Raw genomic sequence first — 19,168 nt, forward strand, 5'->3', positions numbered from 1 at the left:
CCACAGGCCATAAAAGCTGTGGACAGTCTGGAGAGGGGAGGGGTGCATCTCTCTAGACCAACCAGGAGTTTAGAATACTGGACAATACCATATTAGGAACTGTTTCAGTGTAGAATCGACAGACACAAGACGGATCTAATCTACCCAACAACCAGATGTGGACAAAAGGAACGCGCCAAGGGGCTTGGACAAGTTCGGGGGCCCACAAAGGAGGAGCAAGAGTATTAACCATGCTAAACCTCTACTATGATAGGCCAAATGGACAAGTTGAGAATAAAATTGTCATAGTATAAAACTACTATTTTGAGTACATTCCACAGTTCTCTGATCTACCCTGCGCGGAGATCCAGTGAACCCGTATATACGAAAATTGCATTTACCATTTATCGTTTGAGTTTAATTAAAATACATTTACATTTACATTTAAGTCATTTAGCAGACGCTCTTATCCAGAGCGACTTACAAGTACATACATTCATACTTTTTTTTTTTTTTGTACTGGTCCTTATATACTTAAAATATATTCGGTGACTATGAATCACATTTTGTCCTGATGCCAGATTTGAACTGACGCAAATCTCTTTCAATAGCGAGTGAAAAGGATCTGGCTACACTCAAACTGTCCCTGACCGTAAAGCAAAAAGCAAATTGAACAATAAACTTTGGCGTTTCAACACTAACAAACTCCGCCGTTATTCTCCAAGTACGCCTCAGCCTAGTGATGGGTCGTTCGCCAATGAGTCGGCTCTAAGAGACGTTTTGAGCCGGCTTGCATATCAGAAGAGCCAAATCTATTTATATATATAAAAAATAAAATAAGATATGAATAACCAAAAGATTTAAATGAATAGAATTAACTAATTCAAAGAACGAAAAAAAAATAAAAACAATATAGGCCTAAATGCTCAAGCGCACAGTCACGCACTTATCAGCCGAGGAGAGAAAGGAAGGACAGCTGTGAAAACAACAGCTGGAAAATGATACGGAAGCACAGAAGAATTTGGATGCATTTTAATAATGTAGACAATGTTAGATCACAGTGTAGAATTTGCCAAAACAAAATATCATATTAAGCCGGTTCTATGCACAACCTACACCGGCATATGCAAACTGTGCACCCAACTGTGAAGCTATCTGTAGCGGAGCTTCGAGAAACTAGCGGGCCTGCTAGTGATAGTGGTGGAGCCAGCACCTCCACGCGTGGGTATGTATCCACTCAGTCAAGTAGGCCTACTCCACGACCTGATGTAGACAATGAAGCCATAGGCAGAACTTTACCGCAATCATGACTAGGTCGGTTGGCGGGAAATAAAAGTACAGGCTTTTTAACTTTTATTTTATCAGGAAGTCAAGGTCTCTTTTACAGATGAGCCCTGATTTACATAAATTACTGAAAATACACATCAATATAAATACAAAATGCAAGCAGAAAGAAAAAGCCATAAAAAACAACACATTCATCAGCAATAAGGTCCTCCAACCGCTTTCTGAATTGCCCTAAATTTATTTCACATTTTGAAGATTGTTCCACAAATAAGGTGCAAGAAAACGAAGTTGATTTAGGCTACCTAGAAGAGAACAAGTTAATTTCCAGAGTTAGCCATCCCTGAGACTGGGTGTGGTAACTCGTATGTCTTACGTTTGTATGATGTCAGGTACTTTTTGTAAAAGGGCTTTATATATGAACATCTAGCAATTTATCAACCCTCGTGACATCAAATAGGGCCAACCAACTTCTCTGGTAAAAAAAAGTTGGAAAGATGCGAAAGTTGTCGGGAAAACGTATTGGTTAGCAATCCACAGATCATTGGGCAAGACTGCGAGAAGATGACGTACGGTGTACTGAAACACGTCACGATGTGTAGCCAACAGGGCATTATGCCGCGTTCAGGTGCTAGTTGGAACAAGGAAACTGACATTTCGGACTTGCTAGTTGAACGCGGGATGTGTATAACTACAACAAGTTAGCAAGTCTGACATTTCCGAGTTTCCTAGTTTCGACTAGGACATGAACAAAGCTTAGTGTCAGACTCACAGCGCGCATGAACGTCTCCCAGACAGTCCTTTTGTTTGTCCAAGCACGAATTTGGCTGTGTGGTATGCCTTGGCAGACGCGAAAATCTTCAGATAACATGACAGAACTGCATAGTCATAGGCCTATTCGTCTTGTCTGTAAATAATTAGACATACAAAAGAAAACCATGTGTGTGAAAGTCGTAAATATGTTCCATTGACTTACCGCAACAGTCCTCAAAAAGCAGTCTTAGTTGTCTCAGACATTCCGCCACTGTGCGGAGTCTTGACACTGTCCATGTTATATCGTAGTATTTAATCCTACGAATACCACTACCGTTTTGACACGGGATAAGTGTGGTGTTCATTCCCGGTAAATGAGAATAATTCTCTCCCTGTTCAGTAGGCGTATGTTTTACACCACGCCGCTGGCGCAGGTGTATATTCAACTCCAACAAAGACATTTCTAGCTGTCTGATTCCATGTAGGCACGCAACACAAAACAATTAGGCTAACACGCATTCAAATAGCCTAGCACAAAATGTGGTAGACTATACATTTCATGCAATGTAGAACAAAAAACATTCAAAAAAATGATCAATTTCCCACAGAGGTGTGTAATTGTCAGTTTGAATAGGTAGTGTCCTTTGCGCATCACTGTAGCCTAGCCCAGAGTCTCATATCCTCCGACTGATTTCCTCAATCTCTTTGAGAAGTAAAACTGTGTCATAGAACAATCTTTTCAGGTCTATCAACTAGGGTTTTCCGTCCCTACTTACAGTCTTGTTCCGCTAAGCATCTTGTCCGACCGCATTCCTATGTCGCAACATTATTGGCGTCAACTGCGTCAACTCAACCATGGCTATAATTGTTTTTCTGAGGGATATAAATAACAGCAGGCGGCGTGACCGTTACGCAAGGGCATTTTTTTTAAAATCTTCAAATGTTTGATATATAAACCACTTGAAAATTACAGTTTTGGGGCACAATGCCTATCAAGGTTAAATTTTAGCGGGCCATCACACTGGGAGCAAAAGAGCTGGTTTATAAAGCACACATGAAACAGAGTAGGCCTAGCCTAGGTCTTATTCCCATTTTGCAGAATTTCCTGACTGTAGTAACTTTTAGTAACTGGTTGGTAAGTAGAAAGCATGGAGATCCCATAGTTATTTTTTAATTCTGTGTTAGAGTTTGTTCACTGAGGAGTTATGGCACATGTAAAAAGGAACTCTGCAATTTGACACCCAACAACCCTATAATCACAGACAGACATAACTTTGATAAGGTTTCAGTGGTGCAACATCTAGCCAATTTGGTCATGACATATCAATCTCAAAGTAAAATGGAGACATCTCTAATTTGACAATCTGGAGGAAAAGTGACCATAATTATCATTTTTTTAACAAAATATTTAATTATTTGGTATGAAGTTACAAAAACGCTGTTATGACAGACAATGTAATCCCTTAGACTACTATGAGTGAATCTCAACTGAATCTTAATATCTCCCACCTAACAGCTAGAACCAATGCCTTGGAAGGCAGGGCTACAGCTAGAACCAACACCTTGGGAGACACCCCTCAGACCAGGGGTGTCAAACTCATTCCAGGGCCTAGTGTCTGCAGTTTTTTTTTCTCCTTTCAATTAAGACCTAGACAACCAGGTGAGGGGAGTTCCTTACTAATCAGTGACCTTAATTCATCAATCAAGTACAATGTAGGAGTGAAAACCCACAGACACTCGGCCCTCCGTGGAATGAATTTGACACGTGCCCTAGACCAGGGTTTTCCAAACTCGGTCCTGGGGACCCCCCTGGGTGCACGTTTTGTTTTTTTGCAGCTGATTCAAATAATCAACTCATCATCAAGCTTTGATTATTTGAATGTGCTGTTTAGTGGTAGGGCAAAAACCAAAATGTGCACACAGGGGGGGGGGGGGGGGGGGGGCAGAGCCAAGTTTGGGAAACCATGCCCTAGGCAATTCCAGTCCCCGAGGTCCTGATTGGTGTCACAGTTTTGCCCCAGCTAACACACCTGACTCCAATAATCACCTAATCAGTTTAGAATGCAATTTGATTAATCAGCTGTGTTTGCTAGCGATGGAGAAAGAGTGTGACACCAATCAGGCCCCGAGGACTGGAGTTGCCCACCCCTGCTCTAGACGGACACCTCTTCTGACAGGTCAGCAATAAATAACTAAAAGATGAAAAGCATGACGATCCATCCAAGCTCTGTCTCTTATCTGTTAAACACAGGCTTCTATTTAACTGCTATACTACACGGTCCAAAGTGTTTCTGCTTTCCACTTTCTATCTTAATGCTGAGGAGAGAGAGGTGGAGACGCAGGCCGACCGACCAAGTTTGGATGTGGCTGGGAGGAATCACATGACTCCTCCTCGACCACAAAAGTGTGAGGCGTCTACTGCGGTCGCTCCCGCCGGTGACCCTCTGTGTGAAGGCGACAAGCCATTAGCCTGGAAACAGACCAGAGGTGGCAAGTGGGGGAAAGGAGTACTCCACTGCTATAAACAGCTCTACTGTAACTCAATGGCCATGGACTGACAGGGAAAGCGGATAGGGGTGAATCCTAACGTCCACTTAAGTCAAATTTTTACTTATAGTGATGCATTGATGTCAATTAACAGATGAGAAAGATTTGACTGAAGTGGAAGTTAGGATTCTAACCATAGTTATTAACATTGGGAGCTGTTGGTTTTTAAGAAGATGTATTCCACAGCTATAAAGAGCACTACTGTAGCTCAACGGTTAGGGTCTGATAGGGAGGTCGGGTAGCCAAGTCATTCCTTTTGGGAGGTGTTGCTTTTTAATTACTACTGTTTTGGTATTAATCTCATTTGTCATATGATGGGACTTTGAGCTCCGTTTTGAGGTTTTCGTAAAACTATGGAACTCGTTTGCGAAGCAGCACACACAACTTTCAAGCACAAATCTCTAATCGATGCAATAGATGTTAGTTCTAGCTATAGTTTACAAATGAACAAATGAAAAAGGTCCTCTTAAAGCTATCTCCAAAAAGCATGCAGATGCTCGTCTTTTCCAGTCCTTTCAGAAAGACTGCTACAGTTCACTGTTATAGTACATGCACACACGTTAATTAATTAACAATTAATAAATGAATTATTCATTCTAGAGGTGACAAGGTCTCGGGTCAGTTGTGAGATTTGGCATGATGAACTAGGCTATAAGGCACTTGAGGCATGGTAGTGACCAATCAGAAACAAAGTTCCAGTTCACAGGCCAATCACATCACTGAAATGTAATAGACAGTCCAACCAGATCACTGTTGACATACAGAACCCACCCTGTATTTGGGTCTTGTAAATGCAGCAACAACAAAAAAGGTGAGTCCAACATATTTCTGAAATGAAAAAGGAAATGGAATAATTTTTTCTCTCCAAAAGAATGCAACTAATCCCTTTAACTTGTAATCTTTGGTTAAAAAAGGAAGCAAAAACAGGCGCCTACTATACGTCATGTTGCTGCAATGAAAGGGGGCTAAAACGTAAAAAAACGACACAAAAAAACCCCTTGGTGGTTCACATCACTCACGATGGTTCTTAATCTTCAGCATATCTCTCCATCATACTCCATCGCCAATCCCATCCCCTTCCTCTCCACCCCTTCTCCTCTCATAGTTCGTCCCGTGTGGCTGTGCTGTCCAGAGGTGACTGGAGTACGTCAGAGTTCTGGGCCTCGCTGCTGATCTCAGCCTGCTCCTGGGTCTTCCCCGAGCGGGCCCGGTCCCAGTCCGTACGCACCTTCTCGTTGTCCCACACCACGGAGGTCTCTGTGTCGCTGATGTAGCCCGAGTCTCCTGTGTAGTGAGTGGGGAACACTAGCAGGGGCTCGGCCGAGAAGGCCTTCAGGTCCCGCTCCTCAAAGTGCTCCATGTAGTCCGAGCTGGAGAGAGAGGTAAGAGAGAGGAGATAAAGATGTCACGGGATACATTGAAAAGAGGAATGGGTGAAAAGGGGTGAATCTCAAGTCTTTTCCTTGATTCCTTTTGTCTTCTCTCCTTGCAGCCTCCTTAAACCGTGAAGGGGAGCTTCGAGAAGAGAATATCTTTCTCCTCTCATGCTCCCTTAGTTTCCTGCAGACACTTTGAAAAGGAGGCGAGAAGAGAGGATTCAAGGAATCCAGGAAAATACTTTTGAGATTTACCCGGAGAGACAGGCGACAGAAAGACAAAGAGAGAAAGCGTGCGACAGAGAGAGGTGAACTTACACAGGGTGTTTATTGAACATGACAGGGAGGAACTCATCTACGGGTAATATCCTCTTCAACGGCTCTGCCCTCAGCAGCTTCTGGGCTCCTTGTAATGACATCATATAGCCCAGCGTCCAATAGGAGTAGTCAGCCTCCACCAGGTTGTGTATATTGGGCACGGACTTCTCAGGGTGGTCCACCTGCATCCTCTTCCTGCCGATATAACTGGGAGGAGGAACAGTTGGGGAAGAGAAAGTTGAAGTTTACACCACATGGGAAGGGTAGACAGTAAGTGCGGAGTCAGCAAGCTAGAACGGGGGTTCTTAACTCTTAAAAGGACTGCTAACATTACAATTAACACTTAAGAACTAACCAAATACTGTATCATATGTCTGAGGGATCGGCCAGCGATATCCCAGGGACCAATGCCTGTCCGCGGACCAAAGGTTGAAAATCACTGACCTAGAATAGAGGATATCCCGTGTGTATAGTGGATGATATACAGTCTATGGAACAGTTACATCAGGTCCCAGTCTAGACCCTGGCTCTCCACTTCAGTCATCAGAACACAACAGTTATTGAATGTATCTCTGAGTGGAGCAGGCTAGTGGAACAGTATATGGAACACTCACATCAGGTCCCAGTCTAGCCCCTGGCTCTCCACTTCACTCATCAGGTTCATCAGGCGTCGCTTGAAGAAGACCTCGAAACGCAGATCGTCCTCGATCACCAGGGAACTCTTTAGACCCCGCTCTGCGATCTGAACACACACAGAGATAAAACAGTGACCCTCACATTCAGAGGACGCAAAGAAACTTCTGTACACCATCTATACCTGAGAGTGAGAGCCAGAGGTGTGTTCCAGGGTTGGGCTCAATTCCGAATTTTGGAATTGACTCCCAGTCAACTCATGAGTTGAAATTCGAATTGAATAGGCCATACCCCACATGATTTTGAAATTGAGTGAAGTATAATTTAATTCAAAGAAATACCACTTAGTCATAGAACATGAGAGTTTCACTGATTCCGATAGGTCACACTTCCAGATACCAAAGACTATATCACTAGAATAGCCAATTATATTTCCACCAACCATTTTATTTCTTTGGCTTCTTTTTGAAAGCCTCAGGGTCAACTTGAGGGTTAAACTAATACTTTCTGGGAAATATTGTATTTTCCCCAAATTGAACAAAGTTTAGGTGATCCATGAAATATAATAACTTATTCACATACAGGTCAATGTTATTTTTCAATGTTATTCGCATACAGGTTTTGTTTTCCTTGACCATTCATTTTAAGATTTCATCCCGTATGTTTGATGTTTTATGTGGAAGATGTACTGTAGAATAGAAGAGGCATTTGAATTTCATTGAATTAAATTCTATTTCCTTTCATTCAAATTGCAATTTTGTATCCAGTTTACTACTTCAATTCAAATTCAATTCAAATTCAGTTCAAGAATTGATTTGGATTTTGGAGCATTCTCAATAATATGATGAATTGAGCCCAACCCTAATGTATTCATTCGGAGAGAACCCTGTAGCAAAATTTAAAACAAATAATTAAAATCTGTGTTCTTATTGGACAAGTTCAGATACTACCTCCCCTGTTTCAGTTTCTAAAAATGTTCTCCCTACTGAACACTACCCGGGCCTGCAGCTGCAGGGCTCACCTCTTTCCAGATGTTGTAGTGTGATAGGAAGCAGCCCAGCTCTCCCTTGGTGAGGGGCCTACCGTGGTACGGGTCACTGTAGCCTGGTAGCATGTGGATCCCCAGGGCATTGATCTCACTGATGTTCATCGCTCTGAGGGGGGGTGAGGGAGGGGCAGGAGAGAGAGGGGTGAGGGAGAAAGAGACAGAAACAAAGAGAGACACACAAATAGAGATGGAGAGAGAGATAACGGGGTCATTTTGAGCACTTGAAGACTTAGCGATATGACATCATAAACAGTGGGGCAACTTCTGCTGTGTGTGACGATGTCCCATCACTGAGTCTACCTTTAATGGTACAAGAAGTATATGACGTGCAGACAGAAGAGTGCCTTCAAAAATAGGTCAACTTACTTGCCGTCTACCGCTTGAATGACCTTGCAGGCAATCTCTTGCTCGTACAGAGTCCTCAGCATGCGATCCCGCCGGTCTGTCCGTTTCTTTAGGTTGATCATGAACACCTGCACACACGCAATACCTTACTTACTTACCTTACTGTACAGTAGTGAGTCAATACATGCAATACCACATGACACCCACAGAGGGAGACATTTAGAGCTGAAGGGTACAAAAGAGACATTTTGAATTCTAGTGATGAATTCATAAACGACAGCTACCCTTAGACACTCGGAAACAATTGGATAGGTGTATGAAATGTGGTGACAATTCAACCGAGCCTACCAGAAGACATGGTGAAGCAATTGCCTTATTGCTTAAACCCATTAGATCCTTACACATCTTCAGGAGTGCCTAGGGCAGGGCTGACAAACTCATTCCATAGATGGCCCGAGTGTCTGCGTTTTTTTGTAATTTCATTTCAATTGTGTCCAATTAAGACCTAGACAACCACGTGAGGGGATTTCCTAACTAATCAGTGACCTTAATTGATCAATCAAGTAGAAGGGAGGAGTGAAAACCTGCAGACACTCAGCCTCCATAGAAAGAGTTTGACATTGTGGGCATAGGGACTCGGGGTCAATAAGGAACAGCAACCATATTCTGAGCTGGCTCATATCCCACCTCATCAAAGCCCAGTTTATCTTGTATCTTTACGGGGGCCGGGATGTACTCCGAGGGCAGCACATGAGGGTTCCGCACTGACGTGAGAAAGGAGAAAAATGATAGGAATGATAAAGAACTCTCACATGCCGACCAATAACATTTAGTTAGAGAAGAACGAAAAGCTCCAACTTCCAGCTGTGTTCCGATATCCACACTGGCCTACTACTTAGAATTAAGCGATGTATTGAGCATCCTAAGTGGTAACCCAGTGAGACGTCAAAAAGACGTAATTTTAACCAGTTTTGCCTATTCGGATGCTAGTATATGCTAGTATGGACATTAAAGCCGACTACCTTTTGACCTCTGACAATATGACATAACACTCACCATTGACCTCCAACAAGGAATGCAGGAAGCTGTCTGCTTCGTCTGTCAGGGAGTTGTGGGCTCGCAGTGGCACGGGGAAATACCCATAAGTCTCTTTGTTACATAGGAACATCTGCACATCTGAGGAAGAGTAGCGTGTAGAGGGAGAAGAGAAGTTTGTTATTAATGACAAGGTTACTACAAACATTTACGCTTTTCTATGCCTATTCACGCTACAAGTCTCACTGCAGATTAGGTTCTTTGTGTCACACCTCAAAATATCCACCTTCAAAATTAGACACTTACGGTATTTATGCAAAAGTGTATTAAGATATCTTACACGAAGCATACCCTATGTCCATGAATGGAATTAGAAAAAACAGACTCTGGGAACTAACCACTGTCTGTTAAACCCCTAGGAATTTTGCAAAAAAAACATGCACAGTGATTCGCCCCCTAGATTTGAGAAATACGTTTCCTGAGGGGCGGGACGGGGGTGGGGCAGGGGTGAAAAGTCCGTAGTCGTAGCCTCAGCTTATTCACCAAGCACCTCGGGAGCCGGAAAGCTGATCTAGAATCCGGTCCTCCCTGTCCATATAATCTTATTCATTACTGTTGTGGAAAACTCAGATCTAAAAAGGCAGCAATCCCGAATAACCACATTACACATACCTGCCATGTAAACAAAATAACAACAGTAGACATACCTGCCATGTAAACAAAATAACAACAGTAGACATACCTGCCATGTAAACAAAATAACAACAGTAGACATACCTGCCATGTAAACAAAATAACAACAGTAGGACTACCTGCTATGTGAACAAAATAACAACAGTAGACCTATCTGCCATGTGAACAAAATAACAACAGTAGACATACCTGCCATGTGAACAGAATAACAACAGTAGACCTATCTGCCATGTCAACAAAATAACAACAGTAGTCCTACCTGCCATGTGAACAGAATAACAACAGTAGACCTACCTGCCTTGTAAACAAAATAACAACAGTAGACCTATCTGCCATGTCAACAAAATAACAACAGTAGACCTACCTGCCATGTGAACAGAATAACAACAGTAGTCCTACCTGCCATGTGAACAGAATAACAACAGTAGGACTACCTGCCATGTGAACAGAATAACAACAGCAGGCCTACCTTCCATGTGAACAGAATAACAACAGTAGACCTACCTGCCATGTGAACAGAATAACAACAGTAGGACTACCTGCCATGTGAACAGAATAACAACAGTAGACCTACCTGCTATGTGAACAGAATAACAACAGTAGGACTACCTGCCATGTGAACAGAATAACAACAGTAGGACTACCTGCCATGTGAACAAAATAACAACAGTAGGCCTACCTGCGATGTGAACAGAATAACAACAGTAGGACTACCTGCCATGTCAACAAAATAACAACAGTAGCCCTATCTGCCATGTCAATAAAATAACAACAGTAGACCTATCTGCCATGTGAACAGAATAACAACAGTAGTCCTACCTGCCATTTGAACAGAATAACAACAGTAGGACTACCTGCCATGTGAACAGAATAACAACAGTAGGCCTACCTGCGATGTGAACAGAATAACAACAGTAGACCTACCTGCCATGTCAACAGAATAACAACAGTAGGCCTACCTGCGATGTGAACAGAATAACAACAGTAGACCTACCTGCCATGTCAACAAAATAACAACAGTAGACCTACCTGCGATGTGAACAGAATAACAACAGTAGACCTACCTGCCATGTCAACAGAATAACAACAGTAGGCCTACCTGCCATGTGAACAGAATAACAACAGTAGACCTACCTGCCATGTGAACAGAATAACAACAGTAGACCTACCTGCCATGTGAACAGAATAACAACAGTAGGACTACCTGCCATGTCAATAAAATAACAACAGTAGGCCTACCTGCCATGTCAACAAAATAACAACAGTAGACCTATCTGCCATGTCAACAAAATAACAACAGTAGGCCTACCTGCCATGTCAACAAAATAACAACAGTAGACCTACCTGCCATGTGAACAGAATAACAACAGTAGGCCTACCTGCCATGTCAACAAAATAACAACAGTAGACCTACCTGCCATGTGAACAGAATAACAACAGTAGGCCTACCTGCCATGTCAACAAAATAACAACAGTAGTCCTACCTGCCATGTCAACAAAATAACAACAGTAGGCCTACCTGCCATGTCAACAAAATAACAACAGTAGACCTACCTGCCATGTGAACAGAATAACAACAGTAGGCCTACCTGCCATGTGAACAGAATAACAACAGTAGACCTATCTGCCATGTGAACAGAATAACAACAGTAGTCCTACCTGCCATGTCAACAAAATAACAACAGTAGACCTACCTGCCATGTCAACAAAATAACAACAGTAGACCTATCTGCCATGTCAACAAAATAACAACAGTAGACCTATCTGCCATGTCAACAAAATAACAACAGTAGGCCTACCTGCCATGTCAACAAAATAACAACAGTAGACCTATCTGCCATGTCAACAAAATAACAACAGTAGACCTACCTGCCATGTGAACAGAATAACAACAGTAGTCCTACCTGCCATGTCAACAAAATAACAACAGTAGACCTACCTGCCATGTGAACAGAATAACAACAGTAGTCCTACCTGCCATGTGAACAGAATAACAACAGTAGTCCTACCTGCCATGTGAACAGAATATCAACAGTAGGCCTACCTGCCATGTGAACAGAATAACAACAGTAGACCTACCTGCCATGTCAACCATATAACAACAGTAGACCTATCTGCCATGTCAACAAAATAACAACAGTAGTCCTACCTGCCATGTCAACAAAATAACAACAGTAGGCCTACCTGCCATGTGAACAGAATAACAACAGTAGGCCTACCTGCCATGTGAACAGAATAACAACAGTAGACCTATCTGCCATGTGAACAGAATAACAACAGTAGTCCTACCTGCCATGTCAACAAAATAACAACAGTAGACCTACCTGCCATGTCAACAAAATAACAACAGTAGACCTATCTGCCATGTCAACAAAATAACAACAGTAGACCTATCTGCCATGTCAACAAAATAACAACAGTAGGCCTACCTGCCATGTCAACAAAATAACAACAGTAGACCTATCTGCCATGTCAACAAAATAACAACAGTAGACCTACCTGCCATGTGAACAGAATAACAACAGTAGTCCTACCTGCCATGTCAACAAAATAACAACAGTAGACCTACCTGCCATGTGAACAGAATAACAACAGTAGTCCTACCTGCCATGTGAACAGAATAACAACAGTAGTCCTACCTGCCATGTGAACAGAATATCAACAGTAGGCCTACCTGCCATGTGAACAGAATAACAACAGTAGACCTACCTGCCATGTCAACCATATAACAACAGTAGACCTATCTGCCATGTCAACAAAATAACAACAGTAGTCCTACCTGCCATGTCAACAAAATAACAACAGTAGGCCTACCTGCCATGTCAACAAAATAACAACAGTAGACCTACCTGCCATGTGAACAGAATAACAACAGTAGGCCTACCTGCCATGTGAACAGAATAACAACAGTAGACCTATCTGCCATGTGAACAGAATAACAACAGTAGTCCTACCTGCCATGTCAACAAAATAACAACAGTAGACCTACCTGCCATGTCAACAAAATAACAACAGTAGACCTATCTGCCATGTCAACAAAATAACAACAGTAGACCTATCTGCCATGTCAACAAAATAACAACAGTAGGCCTACCTGCCATGTCAACAAAATAACAACAGTAGACCTATCTGCCATGTCAACAAAATAACAACAGTAGACCTACCTGCCATGTGAACAGAATAACAACAGTAGTCCTACCTGCCATGTCAACAAAATAACAACAGTAGACCTACCTGCCATGTGAACAGAATAACAACAGTAGTCCTACCTGCCATGTGAACAGAATAACAACAGTAGTCCTACCTGCCATGTGAACAGAATATCAACAGTAGGCCTACCTGCCATGTGAACAGAATAACAACAGTAGACCTACCTGCCATGTCAACCATATAACAACAGTAGACCTATCTGCCATGTGAACAGAATAACAACAGTAGTCCTACCTGCGATGTGAACAGAATAACAACAGTAGGACTACCTGCCATGTGAACAGAATAACAACAGTAGGACTACCTGCCATGTGAACAGAATAACAACAGTAAGTCTACCTGCCATGTCAACAAAATAACAACAGTAGACCTATCTGCCATGTGAACAAAATAACAACAGTAGACCTACCTGCCATGTGCCCAGAATAACAACAGTAGGCCTACCTGCCATGTGAACAGAATAACAACAGTAGGCCTACCTGCCATGTGAACAGAATAACAACAGTAGACCTACCTGCCATGTCAACAGAATAACAACAGTAGGACTACCTGCTATGTGAACAGAATAACAACAGTAGGTCTACATGCCATGTGCCCAGAATAACAACAGTAGTCCTACCTGCGATGTGAACAGAATAACAACAGTAGGTCTACCTGCCATGTGCCCAGAATAACAACAGTAGTCCTACCTGCCATGTGAACAGAATAACAACAGTAGGTCTACCTGCCATGTGCCCAGAATAACAACAGTAGTCCTACCTGCCATGTGAACAGAATAACAACAGTAGACCTACCTGCCATGTGAACAGAATAACAACAGTAGGCCTACCTGCCATGTCAACAAAATAACAACAGTAGTCCTACCTGCCATGTCAACAAAATAACAACAGTAGGCCTACCTGCCATGTCAACAAAATAACAACAGTAGACCTACCTGCCATGTGAACAGAATAACAACAGTAGGCCTACCTGCCATGTGAACAGAATAACAACAGTAGACCTATCTGCCATGTGAACAGAATAACAACAGTAGTCCTACCTGCCATGTCAACAAAATAACAACAGTAGACCTACCTGCCATGTCAACAAAATAACAACAGTAGACCTATCTGCCATGTCAACAAAATAACAACAGTAGACCTATCTGCCATGTCAACAAAATAACAACAGTAGGCCTACCTGCCATGTCAACAAAATAACAACAGTAGACCTATCTGCCATGTCAACAAAATAACAACAGTAGACCTACCTGCCATGTGAACAGAATAACAACAGTAGTCCTACCTGCCATGTCAACAAAATAACAACAGTAGACCTACCTGCCATGTGAACAGAATAACAACAGTAGTCCTACCTGCCATGTGAACAGAATAACAACAGTAGACATATCTGCCATGTCAACAAAATAACAACAGTAGGCCTACCTGCCATGTGAACAGAATAACAACAGTAGACCTATCTGCCATGTGAACAGAATAACAACAGTAGTCCTACCTGCCATGTCAACAAAATAACAACAGTAGACCTACCTGCCATGTCAACAAAATAACAACAGTAGACCTACCTGCTATGTGAACAGAATAACAACAGTAGGACTACCTGCCATGTGAACAGAATAACAACAGTAGGACTACCTGCCATGTGAACAAAATAACAACAGTAGGCCTACCTGCGATGTGAACAGAATAACAACAGTAGGACTACCTGCCATGTCAACAAAATAACAACAGTAGCCCTATCTGCCATGTCAATAAAATAACAACAGTAGACCTATCTGCCATGTGAACAGAATAACAACAGTAGTCCTACCTGCCATTTGAACAGAATAACAACAGTAGGACTACCTGCCATGTGAACAGAATAACAACAGTAGGCCTACCTGCGATGTGAACAGAATAACAACAGTAGACCTACCTGCCATGTCAACAGAATAACAACAGTAGGCCTACCTGCGATGTGAACAGAATAACAACAGTAGACCTACCTGCCATGTCAACAAAATAACAACAGTAGACCTACCTGCGATGTGAACAGAATAACAACAGTAGACCTACCTGCCATGTCAACAGAATAACAACAGTAGGCCTACCTGCCATGTGAACAGAATAACAACAGTAGACCTACCTGCCATGTCAACAGAATAACAACAGTAGACCTACCTGCCATGTCAACAAAATAAGAACAGTAGGCCTACCTGCCATGTGAACAGAATAACAACAGTAGACCTACCTGCCATGTCAACAGAATAACAACAGTAGACCTACCTGCCATGTGAACAGAATAACAACAGTAGGACTACCTGCCATGTCAATAAAATAACAACAGTAGGCCTACCTGCCATGTCAACAAAATAACAACAGTAGACCTATCTGCCATGTCAACAAAATAACAACAGTAGGCCTACCTGCCATGTCAACAAAATAACAACAGTAGACCTACCTGCCATGTGAACAGAATAACAACAGTAGGCCTACCTGCCATGTCAACAAAATAACAACAGTAGACCTACCTGCCATGTGAACAGAATAACAACAGTAGGCCTACCTGCCATGTCAACAAAATAACAACAGTAGTCCTACCTGCCATGTCAACAAAATAACAACAGTAGGCCTACCTGCCATGTCAACAAAATAACAACAGTAGACCTACCTGCCATGTGAACAGAATAACAACAGTAGGCCTACCTGCCATGTGAACAGAATAACAACAGTAGACCTATCTGCCATGTGAACAGAATAACAACAGTAGTCCTACCTGCCATGTCAACAAAATAACAACAGTAGACCTACCTGCCATGTCAACAAAATAACAACAGTAGACCTATCTGCCATGTCAACAAAATAACAACAGTAGACCTATCTGCCATGTCAACAAAATAACAACAGTAGGCCTACCTGCCATGTCAACAAAATAACAACAGTAGACCTATCTGCCATGTCAACAAAATAACAACAGTAGACCTACCTGCCATGTGAACAGAATAACAACAGTAGTCCTACCTGCCATGTCAACAAAATAAAAACAGTAGACCTACCTGCCATGTGAACAGAATAACAACAGTAGTCCTACCTGCCATGTGAACAGAATAACAACAGTAGTCCTACCTGCCATGTGAACAGAATATCAACAGTAGGCCTACCTGCCATGTGAACAGAATAACAACAGTAGACCTACCTGCCATGTCAACCATATAACAACAGTAGACCTATCTGCCATGTCAACCATATAACAACAGTAGTCCTACCTGCCATGTCAACAAAATAACAACAGTAGGCCTACCTGCCATGTCAACAAAATAACAACAGTAGACCTACCTGCCATGTGAACAGAATAACAACAGTAGGCCTACCTGCCATGTGAACAGAATAACAACAGTAGACCTATCTGCCATGTGAACAGAATAACAACAGTAGTCCTACCTGCCATGTCAACAAAATAACAACAGTAGACCTACCTGCCATGTCAACAAAATAACAACAGTAGACCTATCTGCCATGTCAACAAAATAACAACAGTAGACCTATCTGCCATGTCAACAAAATAACAACAGTAGGCCTACCTGCCATGTCAACAAAATAACAACAGTAGACCTATCTGCCATGTCAACAAAATAACAACAGTAGACCTACCTGCCATGTGAACAGAATAACAACAGTAGTCCTACCTGCCATGTCAACAAAATAACAACAGTAGACCTACCTGCCATGTGAACAGAATAACAACAGTAGTCCTACCTGCCATGTGAACAGAATAACAACAGTAGTCCTACCTGCCATGTGAACAGAATATCAACAGTAGGCCTACCTGCCATGTGAACAGAATAACAACAGTAGACCTACCTGCCATGTCAACCATATAACAACAGTAGACCTATCTGCCATGTGAACAGAATAACAACAGTAGTCCTACCTGCGATGTGAACAGAATAACAACAGTAGGACTACCTGCCATGTGAACAGAATAACAACAGTAGGACTACCTGCCATGTGAACAGAATAACAACAGTAAGTCTACCTGCCATGTCAACAAAATAACAACAGTAGACCTATCTGCCATGTGAACAAAATAACAACAGTAGACCTACCTGCCATGTGCCCAGAATAACAACAGTAGGCCTACCTGCCATGTGAACAGAATAACAACAGTAGGCCTACCTGCCATGTGAACAGAATAACAACAGTAGACCTACCTGCCATGTCAACAGAATAACAACAGTAGGACTACCTGCTATGTGAACAGAATAACAACAGTAGGTCTACATGCCATGTGCCCAGAATAACAACAGTAGTCCTACCTGCGATGTGAACAGAATAACAACAGTAGGTCTACCTGCCATGTACCCAGAATAACAACAGTAGTCCTACCTGCCATGTGAACAGAATAACAACAGTAGGTCTACCTGCCATGTGCCCAGAATAACAACAGTAGTCCTACCTGCCATGTGAACAGAATAACAACAGTAGACCTACCTGCCATGTGAACAGAATAACAACAGTAGGCCTACCTGCCATGTCAACAAAATAACAACAGTAGTCCTACCTGCCATGTCAACAAAATAACAACAGTAGGCCTACCTGCCATGTCAACAAAATAACAACAGTAGTTCTACCTGCCATGTGAACAGAATAACAACAGTAGGCCTACCTGCCATGTGAACAGAATAACAACAGTAGACCTATCTGCCATGTGAACAGAATAACAACAGTAGTCCTACCTGCCATGTCAACAAAATAACAACAGTAGACCTACCTGCCATGTCAACAAAATAACAACAGTAGACCTATCTGCCATGTCAACAAAATAACAACAGTAGACCTATCTGCCATGTCAACAAAATAACAACAGTAGGCCTACCTGCCATGTCAACAAAATAACAACAGTAGACCTATCTGCCATGTCAACAAAATAACAACAGTAGACCTACCTGCCATGTGAACAGAATAACAACAGTAGTCCTACCTGCCATGTCAACAAAATAACAACAGTAGACCTACCTGCCATGTGAACAGAATAACAACAGTAGTCCTACCTGCCATGTGAACAGAATAACAACAGTAGACATATCTGCCATGTCAACAAAATAACAACAGTAGGCCTACCTGCCATGTGAACAGAATAACAACAGTAGACCTATCTGCCATGTGAACAGAATAACAACAGTAGTCCTACCTGCCATGTCAACAAAATAACAACAGTAGACCTACCTGCCATGTCAACAAAATAACAACAGTAGACCTATCTGCCATGTCAACAAAATAACAACAGTAGACCTATCTGCCATGTCAACAAAATAACAACAGTAGGCCTACCTGCCATGTCAACAAAATAACAACAGTAGACCTATCTGCCATGTCAACAAAATAACAACAGTAGACCTACCTGCCATGTGAACAGAATAACAACAGTAGTCCTACCTGCCATGTCAACAAAATAACAACAGTAGACCTACCTGCCATGTGAACAGAATAACAACAGTAGTCCTACCTGCCATGTGAACAGAATAACAACAGTAGACCTACCTGCCATGTTAACAGAATAACAACAGTAGTCCTACCTGCCATGTGAACAGAATATCAACAGTAGGCCTACCTGCCATGTGAACAGAATAACAACAGTAGACCTACCTGCCATGTCAACAGAATAACAACAGTAGGCCTACCTGCCATGTGAACAGAATAACAACAGTAGACCTACCTGCCATGTCAACAGAATAACAACAGTAGACCTACCTGCCATGTCAACAAAATAACAACAGTAGGCCTACCTGCCATGTGAACAGAATAACAACAGTAGACCTACCTGCCATGTCAACAGAATAACAACAGTAGTCCTACCTGCCATGTCAATAAAATAACAACAGTAGGCCTACCTGCCATGTCAACAAAATAACAACAGTAGACCTATCTGCCATGTCAACAAAATAACAACCGTAGGCCTACCTGCCATG

General features: G+C 42.3%; 1 protein-coding gene across 1 annotated transcript in view; it reads right to left on the reverse strand.

Moving 5' to 3' along the window:
* Positions 1-3,912: 3,912 nt before the first annotated feature.
* LOC120034060 (procollagen galactosyltransferase 1-like) overlaps positions 3,913-19,168 on the reverse strand; it is a 34,629-nt gene continuing 19,373 nt past the window's right edge. Inside the window, exons 6-12 of the mRNA XM_038980476.1 lie at positions 9,340-9,459; positions 8,971-9,047; positions 8,305-8,411; positions 7,912-8,044; positions 6,872-6,999; positions 6,258-6,464; positions 3,913-5,933 (exon numbers count right to left, since the gene is read on the reverse strand). Of these exons, the coding sequence (XP_038836404.1) occupies positions 5,663-5,933; positions 6,258-6,464; positions 6,872-6,999; positions 7,912-8,044; positions 8,305-8,411; positions 8,971-9,047; positions 9,340-9,459 (1,043 nt within the window). The 3' untranslated portion in view covers positions 3,913-5,662. The remainder of the gene's footprint in view (positions 5,934-6,257; positions 6,465-6,871; positions 7,000-7,911; positions 8,045-8,304; positions 8,412-8,970; positions 9,048-9,339; positions 9,460-19,168) is intronic.

This window comes from Salvelinus namaycush, chromosome 41 (genome assembly GCF_016432855.1).
Source record: "Salvelinus namaycush isolate Seneca chromosome 41, SaNama_1.0, whole genome shotgun sequence".
NCBI lineage: Eukaryota > Metazoa > Chordata > Actinopteri > Salmoniformes > Salmonidae > Salvelinus > Salvelinus namaycush.